The sequence below is a fragment of the Hylobates moloch genome, unplaced genomic scaffold, assembly GCF_009828535.3.
Source record: "Hylobates moloch isolate HMO894 unplaced genomic scaffold, HMol_V3 SCAFFOLD_3, whole genome shotgun sequence".
Lineage (NCBI taxonomy): Eukaryota > Metazoa > Chordata > Mammalia > Primates > Hylobatidae > Hylobates > Hylobates moloch.
The window spans coordinates 176,228,894-176,250,797 of NW_026652278.1; the positions used below are offsets into that span (position 1 = coordinate 176,228,894).

Consider the following 21,904-nt stretch of genomic DNA (forward strand, 5'->3'; position numbering starts at 1 on the left):
CTGCCAACATGGAGAAACCCTGTCTCTACTAAAAATACAAAATTAGCCGGGCGTGGTGGTGCTACTCGGGAGGCCGAGGCAGGAGAATCACTTGAACCCAATAAGCGGAGGTTGCAGTGAGCTGAGACGGTGCCATTGCACTCCGCCCTGAGGGGCAGAGAAAGACTCCGTCTCAAAAAAGAGGAAAAAAAAAGAGAAAGAAAAGGAAAGAAGGGAGGGAGGGAGGGAGGAAGGAAGGAAGGAAAGAAAATTATATTTTACTGGCCAACCTCAAAATCGAAGCTTATTCAGAAACAGACTTTAAAAAAAAAAAAATGGAGAACTGCTCCGAGATATATATGCAGAAAAGCTTCAAGTCAACATTTAGGAGGTTTTTAAATATCGATCTGGGTTTCGTTCTAACGGTATGGGGGTATTACACGAACTATTACATTTCACTAGACTGTAGCCAATGGTGAGCGTTGACTGACCACTGCTTTCGAAGTGAGTTGTGTTGCCTTTAGCAATACAGTCACATTAATGGCCAGAAAAAGAAAAAAGAAAACAAACACGCAGTGATACTTTATCTGCGACTGGGGGTAGGGCGGGGTGGGAAAGGTATGGGGGTTCGCGTTCGAGTCAACCTCTGTTTCCGGGGGGTAAAAACTGCCTCCTCCGCTTGATTTTTTTCCTCGACCTGCAAAAGCGTAAATGTTTTGTTTCGTTCTTTATTGAGACGGAGTCTCGCTCTGTCACCCAGGCTGGAGCGTAGTGGCGCGATCTCGGCTCACTGCAACCTCCGCCTCCCGGGTTCAAGCGATTCTCCTGCCTCAGCCTCCTGAGTAGCTGGGATTACAGGCGCGCACCACCACACCTGGCTAATTTTTGTATTTTTCGGTAGAGACGGGGTTTCGCCATGTTGGACAGGCTGGTCTTGAACTCCTGACCTCAGGTGATCCCACCGTCTCGGCCTCCCAAAGTGCTGGGATGACAGGCGTGAGCCACCGCGTCCGGCCTAAAAGGGTAAATGTGATTACACCCACGCGTATTTGTTCAACAGACATTTATTGAGTGCTCACCACGTGCTAACGCCGGGCGTCTGGGCTCGGGAGGCGCTGCCACGTGGCGGATGCGCAGTGCCCGGCGGCCAGGCTGAGGGGTGAACGCGGGGGCCAGGGGGCCCCGGGCTGAGGGTTTCCGTGCGGGCCGGCTGCCTGGGGGCCCCGGGCTGAGGCTTAGCGCACCGCCCAGGTGCCAGGCGGCTCCCGGCAGAAGGTGAACGCGCGGGCCAGGTGGCTCCAGGGCGGGGCCCCAGGGCGGGGCAGGCCACGCCCTCCCTAAGCCTGGCGGAGCTGAAGGGTGGGTGTAGCCTGATGAGACCGCGTCAGTCCGGAGGGTGGGCCTTGGGAGGGGGCGCAGGGCAGTCCACGTTTCCACTGCACTTTCTCCTTTGTTTTACGTTTGGGAGGAGGTGGCATTGAAAATAGCAGAGTGCTTCGCGGTAGCAGGGGTGAGTCTTGTTTCATGGAACTGTTTTCCAATGGGGAGAGGGGGGATGTGTTGCTCACTACTTCGAATGTGTCGGTCAAGAGGGTTAGATAGTCAGGGAGGGGAAGCGTGTTCTCATCCTGGGACCAGGCCGGAGCCGGCCTCGCCGGGAGACTTGTAGCCTTCGCCCTGCGGTGACCCGTGGCTGGCCACTGGCCTCAAATGTTGAAAACGGGAAGATGGGGGAAGTAATACACTCTCAAGAAAGCAAGTGTCTGGCGGTGATTTCCTAAATTGCATTTTTTATTTTGTTTAAAAACTTCATGTAAATATGTTTCCTTACAATATCTGGCTAGGTCTTTTTTATATTAACATGCTTACATTGTGATCAAGACACCGGTCTCTTCCCTTTATTTTCCTCTCCACTTACCTCTGGGGATGGCAATACCCTCCACTCAAATTACTCTGGCAAAAAACCTTAGAGACTCTTTCTTTTCTTTTCTTTTTTCTTGAGGCAGCCTCGCTCTGTTGCCAGGCTGGAGTGCAATGGCGCGATCTTGGCTCACTGCAACCTCCGCCTCCCGGGTTCAAGCGATTCTCCTGCCTCGGCCTCCCAAGTAGCTAGATCACAGGCGCCCGCCACTGCGCCCGGCTAATTTTTGTATTTTAGTAGTGTTGGTCAGGCTGGTCTCGAACTCCTGACCTCAGTTGATCTGCCCACCTCAGCCTCCCAAAGTGCTGAGATTACAGGCGTGAGCCACCGCGCCCGGCAAGACGCATTCTTGATTCCTGTCTCCCTTCCGCCCTTCATCCAATCCACCAGCGAGCTGGAGGGCGAGGGGGTGGTTCTTTCTCCAGTTTTCCCGCTCTGCCTGCGTTTCATCTCCTCTGCCACCGTCTGATCCAAACCACTAGCAGCCCTTCCCGGGATTCCCAAATCTAATAGGTTTTTCTGTTCTCACCAAATCCATTCTCCATGCAGCTGTCCGGCCCATCTTTCAACCTAAAAAAAGCTTGCTGTGTGCTTGTTGGAAGCCCTATAATGGTTTCCTTGGGTCCTGGAATGAAATGCAAATGGTCCCGGGGCGCACAGTCAGCCCCCACATTCCTGCCCGCCATAGCTGTAGGGAGCATTGAGCATGGCCTCCTCCCCCCGCAGCCCCCGGGGAGCCGCCGGCAGCCTGGAGCCAGCAGCCTTCGCTCGTCTCTTCCCACCGCCGGGCACTTTTCCTCCTGCCCACATCTGGCTCCGATGACCCCCTCTTTGGGGACCTTTTCCAGACATTCATGATCAAGGTGGCGTCCTCGGTTACTTCCCCTCTCATTCATACTCTTTTTTTTTTTTTTTTTTGAGACAGAGTTTTGTCCTTGTCCCCCAGGCTGGAGTGCAGTGGCGCCATCTCGGCTCACTGCAACCTCCGCCTCCCGGGTTCAAGCGATTCTCCTGCCTCAGCCTCCCGAGTAGCTGGGACCACAGGCGCCCGCTACCACGCCCGGCTAGTTTTTTTTATTTTTAGTAGAGACGGGGTTTCACCATGTTGGCCAGGATGGTCTCGATCTCCTGACCTCGTGATCCGCCCGCCTCGGCCTCCCAAAGTGCTGGGATTACAAGCGTGAGCCACCGCGCCTGGCACCGCCCCCCCTCTACTTTTTTTAATAGCATTTTTCTCAATCTGACATTTTTTGTTTATTTGCCCTTTACTGTCCGTCCCACACCAAACTTTGGGTTAACGAGGAACTTTGCATCTTTTTCCCTAAGTTCAGCACCTAGAACAAATACTAAATGTTTGTCAAATGATTGAATAAGTAAGTAAAGGATGCGCCCCTGGAATTACCTGTGCCCCAGTTGGCGAAATATAAAATTAAGTGTTCATTTAATATGAAGGTTTCGTCCACATCTGCTTTTACCAGTATGTTTTCCATATAGTGAAGTTCCATATAAGGACGTTTCAGCCTGAGCAACCCCATGTACCTATGGTGGTCCCATAAGATCATAAAAGAGCTGAAAAATCCCTGTGGCCTAGTGACATCTTCATGATCCTGAATTTGTGTAGGCCTAGGCTCATGTGTGCGTTTGTCTCTTGGTTTTTAACATAAAAGTATTTAAACAGACAAAATCTTATAGAATAAGAATATAAAGAAAAAATATTTTTGTACAGCTGAAAAAATGTGTTTTAAGCTAAGTGTTATTACAAAAGAGTCAGGAAGTTTGCACATTTTAAAGTTTATAAAGTTAAAAAGAGTCTGGGCGCGGTGGCTCACGCCTGTAATCCCAGCATTTTGGGAGGCTGAGGCAGGCGGATCACCTGAGGTCGGGAGTACAAGACCAGCCTGACCAACATGGTGAAACCCCACCTCTACTAAAAATACAAAATTAGCTGGGCATAGTGACACATGCCTGTAATCCCAGCTATACTCAGGAGGCTGAGGCGGGAGAATCGGCTGAACCTGGGAGGCAGAGGTTGCTGTGAGCCGAGATCACGCTGTTGCACTCCAGCCTGGGCAACAAGAGCGAAACTGTCTCAAAAAAAAAAGTAAATAAATAAATTTTAAAAGTTACAGTAAGCTAAGGTTAATTTATTATTCAAGAAAGACAAATTTTTAAGTAAGTTTTAAAATTTGCCTACGTGTATAGTGCTTATAAAGCCTACAGCTGTGTACAGTGGTGTCCCAGGCCTTCATTCAGTCAACACTCACTCACTGAATCATCCAGAGCCACCACCAGTACTGTGAGCTCCGTTATGGGAATGTGCCTACACAGGTGTACCATTTTTTATCTTTTGTACAGTATTCTGTTTGGATATGTTTATATGCAAATACTTACTGTTGTGTTACAGTTGCCTACAGTACTCAGAACTGTAACATGCTGTGCAGATGTACAGCCTAGGAGCAATGGGCCCTACCGTGGAACCTGGGTGTATTGCAGGCTATGCCATTCAGGTCTGCGTAGCTACACTCTGTGATGTTCACAGGATGGCACAGCAACCTAAAGATACATTTCTCAGAACATATTCCTGTCTTTCAGTGATGCATGACTAGTTATTTCTGCTAACAGAAATTGGCTTGCCATATAAATAGTTTTCTTTTAGTAAATTAATAAATTACCATTTCAATGTTATATGTCATCCTCACAAGCTTGTATACCGCTATGAGAAACAGCATAATGCTCAGAGATCTGACAAATAAGAATTTAGCTTAGAAAGATATGGACCATACTTGAACCTTGGTAAATTCGTAAAGAAAACACCTCTCTCAGGAGATGCCTTTCTTTCTTTCTTTTTTTTTTTTTTTCTGTCACCCAGGTTGGAGTGCAATGGTGTGATCTCAGCTCACTGCAACCCCTGCCTCCCAGGCTCCAGCGATCCTCCCACCTCAGCCTCCTGAATAGCTGGGACCACCAGTGCACTTGGCAAACCCACCCCACCCACCGCCTCCCTTGGGAATTCAGACCTAACCATCGCTGAGCTGAAGTGTAGGTGTAGTCAGTCTGTTTAGACTCATTTTTTCTTTTTTGTAGAGATGGGGTTTCACCATTTTGCCAAGGCTGGTCGCCAACTCCTGGGCTCGAGGGATCCACCCACCTCAGCCTCCCAAAGTGCTGGGATTACAAGCATGAGCCACCATGCCTGGCCTTAGGAAATTCCTTTCTATGTAACACCCTGCATCATTAATAGCCAGCTTTTTTGAAACTTCTACATTAAGTTGTCTAAACTCTCAAATAAATTCCTAGTAATTATATAGGGTTGTTACATCAGAGATCAACAGCACAATGACTAATGCATACTCATGATTTCATCTCACTAGACAAATGTACTGAGGCTGGAGCCTGTGTGAACAGAACAGAAGAGGCCTTCACTCTAGTAGTGCTCACAGTCCAGCAGGTAAGACAGACTTGAAGCAAGGGACACCAGAGCTCTGATCAGTGTGAAATACGGAGCGAGGGGAACGTTTAGCTTTGGGGCTCAACTGAGCCGAAGAATCCAGGGAAGCCTGCCTGAGGAAGTGATGTTTGCGCATTTGAAGTATGGATGGGAAGCAAGCCTCTGTGTGTGTGTGTTGGGGGATGGGCGGTATTTCAGTGAGGAAGAAGAACATTTGTAGTGGACTGATCTGACGCTTTGTCGGGGAAAGTTTATTATGGCTAAATAGTAAAATACAAGAGCTATAGATGGCAGGAGGTGAGCTTGGGGAGAAAAGCGGTAGTCAATTAAATTGCAGTTACAGGTTGAGTATTTTTTATCCAAAGTGCTTGGGACCAGAAGTATTATGGACATCAGATTTTTTTGAATGTTTGAGTATTTGCAAAATACCCAACATGAGCATCCCAAGTCCGAAAATTCAAAATCCAAAATGGTCCAATGAGAATTTCCTTTAAGTGTCACGATGGCACTCAAAAAGGTTTCATACTTTGAGCATTTCAGGTCTTGGATTTTCAGATTTGGGATGCACAAGCTGTTTTTTAAATGGACTAATTGGGGAGAGCAGCTCTGTGTTTGATCCTAGTAATTACCCTCCAAAGGTGCTAATATTGTGCTTCATAAATATTTTGGGATCTCCCTGGTTAATGTCACCTCTATATTTTTATTTTATATTTTTTTCTTTTTCTTTTTTTTTTTTTTTTTTTCCCAAGAGAATCGCTCTGTTGTCTAGGTTGGAGTGCCGTGGCACAGTCTTGGCTCACTGCCTCTGCCTCCCAGGCTTAAGTGATCTCCTGCCAGTAGCTGGGATTACAGGTGCGCGCCACCACAGCCAGTTAATTTATTGTATTTTTAGTAGACAGGGTTTCGCCATATTGGCCAGGCTGGTCTTAAGCTCCTGACCTCAGGTGATCTGCCAGCCTTGTGCTCCCAAAGTGCTGGCATTACAGGTGTGAGCCCTGCACCCAGCCCTAATTTCACCTTTTTAAAGGACACAGGCCTGGCGCAGTGGCTCACACCTGTAATCCCAGCACTTTGGGAAGCTGAGGAGAGCGGATCACCTGAGGTCAGGAGTTCGAGACCAGCCTGGCCAACATGATGAAATCCCATTATCTACTAAATACACAAATTAGCTGGGTGTGGTGGGGGGGGCGGGGCGCCTGTCTGTAATCCCGGCTACTTGGGGTCTGAGGCAGGAGAATCACTTGAATCCTGGAGGCGGAGGTTGCAGTGAGCTGAGATCGCGCCATTGTACTCCAGCCTGGGCAACAAGAGCGAAACTCCATCTCAAAATAAAATAAAATAAAATAAAATGACACAAAAAATAATAACAGTAGCATTTAACATATATGTATTACATATTTTTTAATATGTCTTAAGAAATCTTGGCTGGGCGCGGTGGCCTACGCCTGTAATCCCAACACGTTGGGAGCCCAAGGTGGGCGGATCACGAGGTCAAGAGTTCGAGACAAGCCTGACCAACATAGTGAAACCACGTCTCTACTAAAAATACACAAATTAGCTGGGCATAGTGGCGGGCGCCTGTAATCCCAGCTACTTGGGAGGTTGGGGCAGGAGAATCGCTTGAACCCGGGAGGCGGAGCTTGCAGTGAGCCGAGATTGCGCCACTGCATTCCAGCCTGGGCGATAGGGTGAGACTCCGTCTCAAAAAAAAAAAAAAAAAGAAAGAAAGAAAAAAAAAAAAAGAAAAAAATCTTAAACTCTTCCCTTACAGTTGGAACACATTTTGTTTTTATTATATGTACTTGATTTTTACCAAAAGTAAATGACATGCTTCTGTTGAGGTGTTTTTTTTTTTAATGTGGTTATTTTAAAGTATTTTCAAGCTATTAATTTTCATCCGACAACTTTTACCTTTGCCTCTTTTTTAAAAGCATATAATTTCTTCCTACAGAAAGACATCAGGACAATAAATAGGGAGAACTTTTCTCAGGCACACAACTGTAACATTAAGCAAGAGACTTTTATAGTAAAAGCAATAACATATTCATGCTATAACTTTTATAATGTCATTGCTGTTAGATTTTTAAGGAAATAATAGGAAAGTCGTCAGGGCCAAGCTACCCTGTGCCTTTATTTTGACATGGATTCCTAAAAGGTGGGAGCACCATTAATTTCATGTGTCTTATTCTCTGGATCCCCGTCTTCTAGAACAATGAGTGGGCACACGATGGCCCATGGGCCAATCTCCCTGTTTTATGGGAACACAGCCAACCTCATTGCTTTATGTGTTATGTGACTGCTTCTGTGCTGTGCTACAATGGCAAAGTTGAATAGTTTCAACAGACACCACAGGACCAACGAAGCTAAAATCTGGCCCTTTGCAGAAAAAGTTTACCACCCTGGTCTAGAAAGAACCTGGCGTGTAGCAGGATGCAACATATACTTGTAGAATTAATAAAAAGGTAATAAAATAACACTAGCTCACATAGCGGTCAGCATTTGCTGTGCACCATAATCTGTGCTAAGCACTTTGCATGCATTATTTAATTTGAATTTCATAACAGTATTACATAAGAAAACAAGAATAGGGCCAGGCGCCGTGGCTCACGCCTGTAATCCCAACACTTTGGGAGGCTGAGGCGGGTGGATCACGAAGTCAGGAGTTAGAGACCAGCCTGACCAACATGGTGAAACCCCGTCTCTACTAAAAATAGAAAAAGTAGCCAGGCGTGGTGGCATGTGCCTGTAATCCTAGCTACTCAGGAGGCTGAGGCAGGAGAATTGCTTGAACTCGGGAGGTGGAGGTTGCAATGAGCTGAGATCACGCCACTGCACTCCAGCCTGGGCTACAGAGTGAGACTCCGTCTCCCCAAAAAAAAAAAGAAGAAAAAGAAAAGACAATATTTTGCTCCCTCACCCGCCAAAGGCTTTTAACCAACTGCCACTTCCCACCCTAGTGAAGGTTTGCCCGAGCGCCCTGTTTAATATTGCAGGCTTCTGTCTCCTACCAGCCCCTTTGCTTACTCTTTCACACGTAGTCACCTTCTAACACGCGGCATACATTGCTTATTTTCTATGCTCATGGGTATGCCTACTCCATGGAGGCAGAGATGTTTGTATGCCTGTTTACTGATGTGTCACAAACTGCGTAGCCTAAAATAGAGCTAGCACACTGTCCCACCCAATACATGTCAGGTGAGCAATGAGATATAGAAGGTTCCGATAACTTGTGGGGACACCCAGATAAGCTCTGCGCATGAGTCGTGTCTTACACAGAGCTCATTCTCGGTCTTCTGGTTAGTTTATCAGAGAAGACGGAAATGTATTATTGGAAAATGTGTCCTAGGTCATTTTTTGACAGTGGCTGTAATACTGGCATCTATTTTAACTAAAGGTTATTATCATAAAGCAGGTGTTTGCTGAAGACAACTCAGATCACTACTGCCTGGAGGTGGTTGATCTATCCTGGTGTAAATCTTCAAGAAGGGCACAGGCAGGAAAACATGAACCAGCAACTGAAGAAACGGGCAAAGACGAGACGCCAGAAAGGCCTGGGTGGAAGAGCCCCCAGTGGGGCTAAGCCCGGGCAAGGCAAGGCAAGCCAGGACCTGCAGGCGGAACTAGAACCTGGCAGCGCGGTGTGGGCCTTATGTGATGGCTGCGTGTGCTCTGAGCCCGGCCCTGAGGCCTTCGGAGAGGACGATTTCTCGGACTGTTACATAGAATGCATCATAAGAGGTGAGTTTTCTCAGCCCATCCTGGAAGAGGACTCACTTTTTGAGTCCTTGGAATACCTAAAGAAAGGATCAGCACAAGAGCTTTCTCAAAAGGTGCTCGAAGCAAGCTCCCTTCTTGAATGTCCTTTGGAATACATGAAAAAAGGGGCAGAGAAAGAGCTGCCTCAAAAGATAGTTGGAGAGAGTTCGCTTGAGTATTCTGAGTACATGACAGGCAAGAAGCTTCCGCCTGGAGGAATACCTGGCATTGACTTATCAGATCCTAAACAGCTCGCAGAATTTGCTAGAAAGAAGCCCCCCATAAATAAAGAATATGACAGTCTGAGTGCAATCGCTTGTCCTCAGAGTGGATGCACTAAGAGGCTGAGGAACAGAGCTGCCCTGAGAAAGCATCTCCTCATTCATGGTCCCCGAGACCACGTCTGTGCGGAATGTGGAAAAGCGTTCGTTGAGAGCTCAAAACTAAAAAGACATTTCCTGGTTCACACTGGAGAGAAGCCGTTTCAGTGCACTTTTGAAGGGTGCGGAAAGCGCTTCTCTCTGGACTTTAATCTGCGTACACATGTACGCATCCACACGGGCGAGAAACGTTTTGTGTGTCCCTTTCAAGGCTGTAACAGGAGGTTTATTCAGTCAAACAACCTGAAAGCCCACATCCTAACGCATGGAAATACGAACAAGAATGAACAAGATGGAAAGTAGCCCTCCCGCAGGATAAAGCATACTAACAGAAGAGTGATCAGTGACAAACATGCCTCATCGATTATTGTTTCTAGAAAGGAATTTTTAAATCAATATTGCAACCCCAAAAGCAGTTATAATTTGGTGTCACTAAGATGCTCCTATACTTTGTGATACCGTTTGAAGAACATTGTGGTTTTTTTTCTTTTTTGTTTTATTTAGAACTTTGTGTATTCTTAAAAGTGTGCTTCCAACAGGAAGGTCAGTGATAAATTGACTTCAAAAGCATAACCTTTAACATATTATCTGTTGGATTATTGGATATAAGACTTATTTTCATGTACTATAAATATGAAAATAACTTTGATTTTTAATTGTGTAGTTTCCATTTCTTAGCTTCTGCCTTTTAAATTTATACTTCAGCCAGGCATAGTGACTGACGCTTGTAATCCTAACACTTTGTTGGGAGGCCAAAGCAGGAGAATAGCTTGAGGCCAGGAGTTCCAGACCGGCCTGGGCAACATAGTGAGATCCTGGCTCTACAAAAAAAATTTTTATTTGTATTTTTTATTTTTATTTTTGTTGGTAGGCGTCTCGCTCTGTCACCCAGGCTGGAGTGTAGTGTCGTGATCTTGGCTCACTGCAACCTCCACCTCCTGGGTTCAAGTGATTCTCCAACCTCAGCCTCCCAAGTAGCTGGGACTACAGGCGTGTGCCACCATGCCCAGCTAATTTTTGTATTTTTAGGAGAGATGGGGTTTCACCATGTTGGCCAGGCTGGTCTCAAACTCCTGACCTCCAGTGATCCCCCCACCTTGGCCTCCCAAAGTGCTGGGATTACAGGTGTGAGCCACTGTGCCTGGCCCCCCACAAAATGTTTAAACTTAGCTAGGCCTGGCTGCATACACTTATGTTCCCAGCTACTCAGGAGGCTGAAGCAGAAGGATAGTTTGAGCCCAGGAGTTTGAGGCTACAGTGAGCTGTGATTGCATCACTGTGCTCCAGACTAGATAACAGCAAGAGCCCATCTTTTAAAAAAAGTAAAAATTAAAAATATGCTTCATGCTTCATGTCATAGCCCTAGAGAATGAAAAATTTGCGGTAGATAGTCAATAAATGAATGAGTAGTTAAATATTCTTTAAAGTCAACTCTTTCATTGTAATTTTTGTTTTCTTTTTATCATTGTATCAAACTATATGGAAATCACGGTTAGATGTGAGTGATTATTTGATAGTGTTAGTCCATTTGAATCCATTTTAGATATTTCACAATTAAAGAATATGAAACTTCAGAAATATGCCAAGTCTGTATTTTAAAAAATCAAAGCGTCTGCATTGAAAAGAGATACCATTTATTTGTTCTTAAAAATTAGCAAAATTCAACAGACATGTTCCGTATGGGTGAGGTATGGCGGGAAGTTAGGCTTACATATGGTTGGATAGGGTATAAACTGTCACAGCCAGTTTGGAAATAAATTTTGTAAGTGTGCTATATTCATTTTTAGAGCTGCCATAGCAGTACTCCCAAGCTAGGTGACTTAGCAGAAATGTATTGTCTTAGTTCCAGAGGCTAGAGGTCCAAAACCCAGGTGTTGGCAGGGTTAGTTCCTTCTGAGGCTGGGAGGGAAGGACTGGCCCAGGCCTCCCTTTTTGGCTTTAAGTAAGTGACTGTCTCGTATTCACATGGCATTCACCCTGTATCCCCACATCCCTTCCCTCTGCCTGTGTCCGAACAAGGACACCAAGTCATGTGGGATTATCACCCGTGCTGATGACCTCATGTTAACTTGACGAACTCTGTAAAGACCCCACCTTCAAATAAAGTCACATTCTGAGGTACTGAGGTTATTTGTACTAATGTACAAAGGGGTCTGTTCAAGAATGTTAACTGAATAGTATTTTTAATAGTGATAAACCCATAACGTAAATGTTCATTAAGGGGATATGGGCTGCATAATTCATGCCACTTTTGTTCAACAGCAAATGTGCAAGTCTCCTTCCCGGAAAGGGTCACAGCTGGAGGCAAGCCACAGAGTCAGAGAAGTTTCTTGTTACTAACAGATGAGACGGGATCTGGTGTATTTTCTTGCTGTGGAAGGAAATTCAGAGAAAGTAGTTACATACGGATAAAGGGAGAAATTGTCTGAAGGTAGCTGGTAAAAATAAAATCTAACGTAGGGATTAACTCATTTTTATCATGATTAAGTGAATCCCTGATTGGAATCATCTCATAATGGCCAAAAATATGCTGCCATCGAACTTGAAATGCTTCTTTGATTTTAAAATTTAAGATATCACTGGAGGTAATGCTAAGCGTACCATTAATTTAATGGCTTTTCAGGAAATAACAATACCACGCTAAGTAAATATATCAAACTTAAGATTAATCTTGATTTTTAAAATGCCAAAGTCTAAAATATGTCTTTAAAACAAGTAAAAAAATCAAACATTTTGACGTCAGTATGAGCTCATTGCTACTGTGGACTATGGAAACTTTCTTAATTTGGTCTAGAATTTCTAGTATCATTTTCACAGGAAAGTGGGTACTGAGTGAGGAACAGTGGGTACATAATCCATTTGTAAAAGTGTGGAATTTCCTCCACATCAAACACCCGAGTATAGAACTTGGGATGGGAATTTGGTATTTGATCAAGATGACAGCATATTCTCAGCTAGTTTTGCTTTCGTAGCACTGTGTTTGATTTGCTCTTCTGTGGGTTTCTACTTCAGAGATGAATTAGGACAGAGCACCTCTAAAGACCAGGCAAAAGGCAGGAGTAAATAGTCCTCAAGACCAGAGGAAGTCAGGGGCAGGGTTCAGGCTGCAAGCTGGGGAGCCGAGACGCAGGGCACCAAGAGGGATGGATGGAGATACTTCTTCCTGAACCACAAGCGTTTCTAAAAGGTAGATCAGCCTTTACACAGCCAGAGCCAGTCTCCATCCCTCTTGCTGTTCTCAGATGGCTGTTCCTGTTCAGCTCTTTTCTAGAGCTGAAGGGTCCAAAACTCCCTGTTAACAACTCTAAAGCTTAAATGTGTAAGAAACAGCAATCTGAGAAAATGCTTATGTAGCTGGATCCCAAGGCTTGCTTAGATCCTGACTGAGGGATAGGATGCTACTTAGCCAGCTTCCTAGCTGTTCTTGTTTTTACTTTTCTTCCAAAAAGGAACCCTAAAACTGCTAAGAATGTAAGAGGAAGAAAGCATGTGTGTGCAATGGAAAAAAAAAAAAAAAAGGAAAAGGAGGTTAGCTAATGAGGATATGTCACCTGAAATTCTTTGTTTATGGTTCAGGAAGAAACGTACATAGGCTCTCCACATTTGTGTTTTAAGTAAGAACGAACACAAGATACCTGAACACATACCCAGAGAAAACTGAAAAAAAGTCTCAGTTCATCTAGCTTTTCACCTTTCCAGACACTGGCATTCGACAGACCCCAAATCCTGATAAATGAATAAATGTTTTTCTGTTTTCAAGCTGGCATTTGGCTTCATGGCCCATAAAAAGCAAACAGAATCTTACATGTATAGGGTTTTTTAAATTTTTTATCATGTGTGTTTAAGATGTATGTGCTGGGCCAGGTGCAGTGGCTCATGCCTGTAATGCCAGCACTTTGGGAGGCCAAGGTGGGCGGATCACCTGAGGTCGGGAGTGCAAGACCAGCCTGGCCAACATGGCAAAACTCCATCTCTACTAAAAACACAAAAATTAGCCTGGTGTGGTGGCGCGCGCCTGTAATCCCAGCTACATGGGAGGCTGAGGCAGGAGAATCTCTTGAACTTGGGAGGCTGAGGTTGCAGTGAGCAGAGATGGCGCCACTGCACTCCAGCCTGGGGGACAGTGTGAGACTCCATGTCAAAAAAAAAAAGTGTACTGTTTTGGTATGCATATAGTGAAATGATTACTGTCATTAAGAAAATTAACCCATGGCCTGGCGCGGTGGCTCACGCCTGTAATCCCAGCACTTTGGGAGGCCGAGGCGGGCGGATCACAAGGTCAGGAGATGGAGACCATCCTGGCTAACACAGTGAAACCCCATCTCTACTAAAAATACAAAAAATTAGCCGGGCGTGGTGGCAGGCGCCTGTAGTCCCAGCTACTCGGGAGGCTGAGGCAGGAGAATGGTGTGAACCCAGGAGGTGGAGCTTGCAGTGAGCCGAGATCGCGTCATTGAACTGCTGCTTCACGCTGTGCATTAGGTTTCTAGACTCATGCTACCCACCTGCAAGCGTATACCCTTTGTCTGTTTCTCCCTATTTCTCCCTCCTCTACCTCTGCATTTCTGGTCACTACCATTTCTGCTCCGTTTCTATGTATTTGCCTTTTTTGTTTGTTTGTTTAGTTTCCACATATCAGTGAGATGATGTAGTGTTTTTCTTTCCATGTTTGGTTTATTTTTCCAAGTTTGTCTGTGTTGTAGCAAAGGCAGTTATCTCCTTTTTTAAGTCTGAATGATATTCCGTTGTACGTATGTGCACCACGATTTCCTTATTCATCTGTTGATGGACATGTGGATTGTTTCATTTCTTGGCCATGGTGAATGATGCTGCAATGAAGATGGAAGTGCAGGTAGCTTCATGCGGTGGTGATTTCATTCCCTTTGCTGGGTCATATGATAGTCGTACTTTTAGTGTTTTGAGAAATTTCCATCCTGTTTTCCACAATGGCTGTACTAACTTACTTTCCCACCAACAGTGTGCAAGAATCCACTTTTCTCCGCATCTTTGTCAACACTTGCTGTTTCTTGTCTCTTTGATAGTGGCCGTTCTGACCGGTGTGAGGGAGTGTTTCACTGTGGTTTGGTTTGCATTTCTCTGACGATGAGTGCTGTTGAACACCTGTTCATATATGTGTGCGTCTTTTGCGCTATGTCTGTTCAAGTCCTTTGCCTCTTTTTTTCTTTTTTGTTTTTTTCTAAGAGACGAGGTCTTGCTATGTTGTTCAGGCTAGTCTTGAACTCCTGACCTCAAGCGATCCTCCTGTCTCCGCCTCCCAGAGTACTGGGATTACAGATGTGAGCCACCATGCCTGACCCTTTGACCATTTTTTTAATCAAGTTGTTTTTTTTTTGTGGGGGGCTGAGTTGTGTGGGTACCTTGTATTTTTTGAATATTAACCCCTATCAGATACATGGTTTGCAAATATTTTCTCCCAACCCATAGGCTGCCTTTTCATTTTGTGGATGTCTTATTTGCCATGCAGCTTTCTAGTTTGATGTAGCCCCACTTGTGAATTTTTTGCTTTGAGTTGGTTTTTGTGTGTATAGTGTAAGATAATGGTCCAGTTTCATTTTGCTTGTGAATATCCAGTTTTCCCAATACCATTTATTGAGGAGAGTGCCTTTTCCCCTTTGTGTCTCTTTCGTTGGTCTTGATGAAAATTCTTGTATATGCTTTTGGGTTAATTTCTCGGTTCTCTCTGCTCTGTTCTTCTGGTCTGTGTGTCTGTTTTAATGCTAGTACTGTAATATTTTGATTACTGTAACTTTGTAATATAATTTGACATAAGGGAATGTAATGCCTCTAACTTTATTTTTCTTTCTCAAAATGTATTTTGTCTATTCAGGGTCTTTCATGGTTCTAAACAAATTATAGAATTGCAACTTCTGTCCAGGCATGGTGGCTAACACCTATAATCCCAGTACTTTGAGAGGCTGAGCCAGGAGGATTGCTTGAGCCCAGGACTTCAAGGTTACAATGAGCTGTGATCTTGCCACTGCTCTCCAGCCTGGGCAATAGGGTGAGACCTCTTCTTTTAGGGGAAAAAAAAAGGAGAAAAAATAAATGGAAAGTTTTTTTTCATTAGCCGGGCATGGTGGCAGGTGCCTGTAATCCCAGCTACTCAGGAGGCTGAGGCAGGAGAATCGGGAGGCGGAGGTTGCAGCGAGCCCAGATCGCGCCACTGCACTATTTCTGTGGAAAATGACATTGGTATTTTGATAGGAATTGCATGGAATCTGTAGATTGCTTTAGGTGATACAGACATTTTAACAATATTCTTCCAACCCGTGAACATAGGATATCTTTCCATTTATTTGTGTCTTCAGTTTTTTCAGCAATGTTTACACTTTCTGGCATTTGTATCTTTCACTTCCTCTGTTCCATTTATTCTTAAGTATTTTATTCTTTTGGATTCATTCTAAACGGGATTGTTTTCTTGGTTTATTTTTCTGATAGACAGTAACTGCTGTAAAGAACGACAACTGATTAAAAAACTGAAAATCTTAAGGCAGAGTCCACTGCTTTCTTGGTATCACTAATACAGGCAATAAGAGGCACTTAGTAAATTATGGAATGAATAAATGTGTAAAAATGGAGCTTAATATTCTTTAAAAAGTACCTTTAATAAAATTATCAAAATTAAATTAAAAATATAACTCAAAATGGCCAATAAGGAAGACGGAGTCTCGCTCTGTCACCAGGCTGGAGTGCGGTGATGCAATCTTGGCTCACTGCAACATCTGCCTCCCAGGTTCAAGCGATCCTCCTGCCTCAGCTTCCCGAGTAGCTGGAACTATAGGCACATGCCACCATGCCTGGCTAATTTTTTGTATTTTCAGTAGAGATGGGGTTTTACTGTGTTAGCCAGGATGGTCTCGATCTCCTGACCTCGTGATCTGCCTGCCTCGGCCTCCCAAAGTGCTGGGATTACAGGCGTGAGCCACCGTGCCCGGCCGTGTTACTCATTTTTATATAAAACATGACTACTCTGAAATAAAGGTGAACAACTTTAATAGAGTAACATATTCTCATTAAAAGAAAAAAATGTGTTTGTGTGTGCGTATACATATAACACATGCACACATCTATTCCTATTTTCCAAAAGTAATCACCACTAAGATTTATTAAATTATTTTGTTTGATCATCTTCATTAATAGTGAAAATAATCTTAAATCTCATTATCATTTCTTTCTGCCTTCCTTCTCTGCAAGAGGCAGGGAACTGAGGGTCTCATCTTGCAGCATCTTGAATAATGAAGAACTCAACAGTACGGAGAATTATTACCAAGACTGTATTCGACGGTGATATCACTTACGTTCCTACTTGTTCAAATCAGTTGTTTTATACCCTGTGATATGTGCACAGCTCTGCCAGTGATATCTGACTTCTGTATTTCACCATAGCTACAATATACATTTGTGGACACAGGATTTACAGAATTCTATCTGAAAGCAAATTTGTCAGGTTGTTATATTGTTGACAAATACTCTCGTTTCTCAGATCGTTTTTTGCTGGCTGTATGTATGTGCAGGAATCTGTGTGCTTGTGTTTTAATTACCCAATGCACTGGCTCTGACTGAATAAATTGCATGTTTACCTCCTACATGGACACAGAACAGTGCACGTCATATTAAAAAGCCATTATATTTGCAACTCTGAGCAAGAGACTATAATTAAAAGGCAGTTGGATGAAATTAGCTTTGAGAGTACAAGAGTTTAAGTGAGATTTGGTAAATGAACATTAATGGTTAACATGTGGTTTTTATTAGGTCTTTTGCTTCTTCTCTCCGTAACCCCGGAGTTGAATTTCTTAGATGTCAGTGGACCAGACATGTGAGAACACCTTTACAAAGCTATACTTTACCATGTGGCTAAAATTATATTCATAAAACAAGCCAACATAACTTCTGTGACTTAAGTAAATCAAAGGTATTAGACTAGAATGATCCCCTGGGCTTTAATAAACTATTCTTAATGCTCCTAAGATTTTAGTTATATGTGTGCTCCATGCAACTTAAAATGTTTGTCATAAAATACACATATACAAGTCAAAGAAGCAATAAAACTTGAGGGAATTTTAATTATTCTCACCATTAAATATAAAAAAGTTAAAGTTGTATGCAGTATGTATAATAGCACCCCATTCTTATCTGTTTGCAGATTGTTGAGGACTCGGCATGGTAGTGATATTTTTGTAGAGGGGAAAGCTTTATGCAGTATGTGTATGTACTTAATAGATCTTACACTTAGGCAGATTAAAGATGCCTGCAAATTCTGAGTGGGGGTGGTGGCTCACGCCTGTAATCCCAGCACTTTGGGAGGCCGAAGCAGGGGGATCACGAGGTCAGGAGATCGAGACCATCATGGTTAACACGGTGAAACCCCATCTCTACTAAAAATACAAAAAAATTAGCCGGGCGTGGTGGCAGGTGCCTGTAGTCCCAGCTACTCGGGAGGCTGAGGCAGGAGAATGGCGTGAACCCGGGAGGCGGAGCTTGCAGTGAGCAGAGATCGCGCCCCTGCACTCCAGCCTGGGCGACAGCGAGACTCTGTCTCAAAAAAAAAAAAAAAAAGCCTGCAAATTCTTTGCTACTTCTCCCAGTGAGAGTAGGGGTCTATTTCCTTCCCCTTGAGTTTGGGCTGGTCTGTGACTGCTTTGATCAGTAGAGTACAGTATAATATAAATGGTGCTGCAATGGTTATGCCAATTCCAGGCTTAGTTTGTAAGAGGCCTTGCTGTCTTGGAAACCTACTGCTAGTTTGCTGCTGCCTTGGAAACCAACTGCCATTTAAGAAGCATGACTACCCTAAGACCACCTTCCTGGGCATAATCCAAGCCAGCCACAGGCAGAGGCCCTGTAGGATAAGAAACCATGTGGAGAGAGAAGCTAAGGAGCAGTGAGGTGCTGGGCTTGCGAGTGAAGAAGCTGACTGGAAAAGCCATCTAGCCCGGATCACCCCAGGTGACGCCACAGGAGTTGGTCCCTTTCCAAGTTTCTAACCCACAAAATGATGCACAGTACAAAAAGATTGCCTTAAGCCGCTTAATTTCGGGTTAGTTTGTTATGCAGCAATAAATAACATAAACTGCACTTCAAGCTTGTTTTTGAATTTTATAGTCCCTGCTTTATATGTGTGTGTATACGTGCGTACATATATATATACACACATATAGAAATGGATTTTGTCATATGACTGTATACATACGTACAAATATACATACAGAAATAGATAAGATGTTGTCGTATATCTAGTTCGTGCCCAAGTTCAAAAGGAAGTCTTTATATTTCTAAGTTTATATACTAGATTTATTTTCAGCCATATGACAGTGAAGTAGTGAGTTCCCTCTTCCTTGAACATGAAAGACTGATTCTATTTGGTGGGGGATCTGAGGAAACTGCAGCTGCCTTGAGTTTACTAAAACTCGGTCTCTAAAGATTGGTGGAGGGAGAATCTCCACTTGGGAGGAACACTTTTTCTTCTCGGAACCAGTTCTGAGGCTGGGCCTGGTGGCTTATTCCTGTAATCCCAGCTCTCTGGGAGGCCAAGATGGGAGGATTGCTTGAGGCCAGGAGTTTGAGACAAACCTGGACAAAACAGCAAGACCCTGTCTCTACAAAAAAATTAAAAATTAGCCAGGCATAGTCCCAGCTACTCAGGAGGCTAAGGCGGGAGGAGGATCGTGCGAACTCAGAAGTTCGAGGCGGCATTGAGCTATGATCACACCACTGCGGGCCAGCCTGGATGACAGAGCCGGACCCTGTCTTAAGAACCGGTTCTGCCACCTGGGTGGATCACCTTCTTGGAGGAATATCATTAATTCCTGTCACCACAAGCGCTGTCCTTAAAGGGTCACCCTGCGCTTCACACTCTGACCCAAGCCTGAGCACGTAGCTCTTTCTTTATTTATTCTTTCTTTCTTTCTTTATTCTTAGTAAAAGTGAGATGAGGTTGGAACATGTAAAGGCCCCTATTAACGGCAAGAAAATAATACCGCTTGGATTCTCAGGTCACAGGCTTAAGAGAGGTGCACCTGTTTCAGGATCTAGAGTTAAGAGAAGAGGCTCCAGTGGTTCATTTCTTTCTGAGACCTGGTTTAGGTTTCTGGCTGGGATCCACCTTACTCAGTATTCTACCTTACCTGGTATGTCTCACTGACCTCTTCATGAAAGTTTATATCCACGCATTGTGTGACTTCACATTTCACTTAACACGCTAACAATGTAAATGGCTCAACAGCCCCAGAACGCAGATAAGAAATTAATACATTCTTTATGAAGTTTTTCTGTAATTCCGCTGGCGGGATTAAAGTATTAGACTATTTAACTTAAGTTACCCAAGATGGGAATAGAGAGAATGAACAAGAGAGAGAACTTTGCCCCTGGGAAGGGGCAGTTTTGTAGGCTTTGTAACATATTGTAAAGGGTTAGAACTTTGCCTTGTAGTCAATAAAGGAAGCATAGAAGGGATTAATAAGCAAGTAAGTGACATGATCCAATTCACTTTTTAGAAAATTCATTTAGGGTGCAGAGTTAAAGATGGATTGGGAGAAGGAAAAGATGAAGCTGTTGCCATTGGACTTAGTTTCCAGCACAGGCACAGAGCACGGTAAGTGATTGTAGATGTTTGAATATATGCTTGACTAGACAAAACTAAAAGGATTTCCAAGCAGCAGTAAACATAGAAAAGTGACAGATGCACTATACTTAAAGTCAGTGACACACGACAATCAAAAGATAAATACACCCATTTAAAATGGGCATAGGGCTTGAGTAGACATTTCGCCAAAGAAGATAGATAAACGGCCACTAAGCGTGTGAAAAGATACCCAACATTATTGATCGCTAGGGAAATACAAATCAAAACCACTCAGATCCCATTCCACACTCTCAAGGATGCCTATAATCAAAACGAGAAGTACTCGCCAGATGTGGAGAAATTTGAGCCTTCATTCGCTGCTGGTGAGAATGTAAAACAGTTTAATAGTTCCTTCGAATACTAAGCATCGTTACATAAACCAGCAGTTTCACTCCCAGGTGTATACCAAAGAGAAAGGAAAAAAATCTGTCCACATAAAAACTTATATATGAATGATCATAACAGCATAATACATGATAGCCAGAAAGAAGAAAAAATCCAAGTGCTCGCCAACTAATGAATACACAAAATGTAGTATGTCCATGCAATGAAAATTTCAGCCATAAGAAGGTAGCACTAATATGTGTGATAACCTGGATAAGCCTTGAAGACATGCTAAGTGAGAGAAGCCGGACACAAAAGTACCCACATTGTGAAGCAGCGTTTATGTGAAATGTTCCCAACAGACAGACCCAAAGGAACTGAAAGAGGTTAGCAGTTGCCGGGGCGAGGGCGTGGAGGTGATAGGGAGTGACTGCTCATGGTACTTTTTTTTTTTTTTTTTGAGACGGAGTCTCGCTCTGTCACCCAGGCTGGAGTGCAGTGGCGCAATCTCGGCTCACTGCAAGCTCTGCCTCCCGGGTTCACGCCATTCTCCTGCCTCAGCCTCTCCGAGTAGCTGGGACTACAGGCGCCCGCCACCACGCCCGGCTAATTTTTTGTATTTTTAGTAGAGACGGGGTTTCACTGTGGTCTCGATCTCCTGACCTCGTGATCCACCCGCTTCGGCCTCCCAAAGTGCTGGGATTACAAGCGTGAGCCACTGCGCCCGGCCACTCATGGTACTTTTTGTGGCATGTTAAGAATGTGCTGATACTAGGTAGTGTCAGTGGTTGCAGAACTCTGGGAATGCACTAAAAACCACTGAGTTGTATACTTTAAAAGGGCCAATTTTATGACATGGGAATTGTATCTCAATAAAGCTGTTATTTTAAAGAAATCATTTATGCAAACTTTTATAGACTTCTTAACTATTTTACAGTCACTTTCATCGGAAGTAATAACGCAAAAATTCAAACATCCAGGAGGGTGCACATTCTATGTTAAGAACACAGACTTTGAAATCAAGCAGACTGAGTGGAAACCCAGTTCCATCCTGTAGAAACTGTGTGACGTTGGACGAATCACGTAACTTCTCTGAACATTTAATCATCTCTAAAATGTAAATAATACCTGCCAGACATGTTATAAAGGTGAAATGAGGCAACAGAGAAAAAAGTGCTAAGCTAAAGTACGGACAACATGAATTATTATCCATGGTATTGTTATTCTTTACTGTGCCAAAACAGTGACCCAGCCCCTGAAGGCATTACAGTTTTACAGCACATTCTAGGTGGTTGACATAAACTGCCATGTTTATGTTTCCTTAGTGAGCACATATATTAACTTCTGAAAAGTACGTTGAGGCCAAGCACAGTGACTCAAACCTATAATCCCAACACTTTGGGAGGCGGAGGCAGGAGCATGGCTTGAAGCCAGGAGTTCAAGACCAGCCTGGG

The 21,904-nt window shown here is 44.0% G+C and overlaps 1 protein-coding gene and 1 non-coding gene across 2 annotated transcripts; both read left to right on the plus strand.

Annotated features, from left to right (window-relative positions):
- The first annotated feature begins 1,406 nt into the window (after window positions 1-1,406).
- Window positions 1,407-21,577, plus strand: LOC116480464 (uncharacterized). The gene is made up of 5 exons (XR_009212640.1): window positions 1,407-1,489; window positions 4,770-4,939; window positions 5,272-5,348; window positions 19,999-20,096; window positions 21,388-21,577. It is a non-coding gene; the product is annotated as an uncharacterized LOC116480464 (transcript).
- On the plus strand, window positions 8,813-9,885 carry ZFP42 (ZFP42 zinc finger protein). The gene has a single exon (XM_058435846.1). It carries the CDS (start codon window positions 8,852-8,854, stop codon window positions 9,785-9,787), a length of 936 nt encoding a protein of 311 aa, XP_058291829.1. The 5' UTR covers window positions 8,813-8,851; the 3' UTR covers window positions 9,788-9,885.
- Window positions 21,578-21,904: the final 327 nt, after the last annotated feature.

Coding starts and splice junctions, on each gene's coding strand:
- ZFP42 (XM_058435846.1), top strand. CDS start 8,852: ATGAACCAGCAACTGAAGAAACGGGCAAAGACGAGACGCCAGAAAGGC.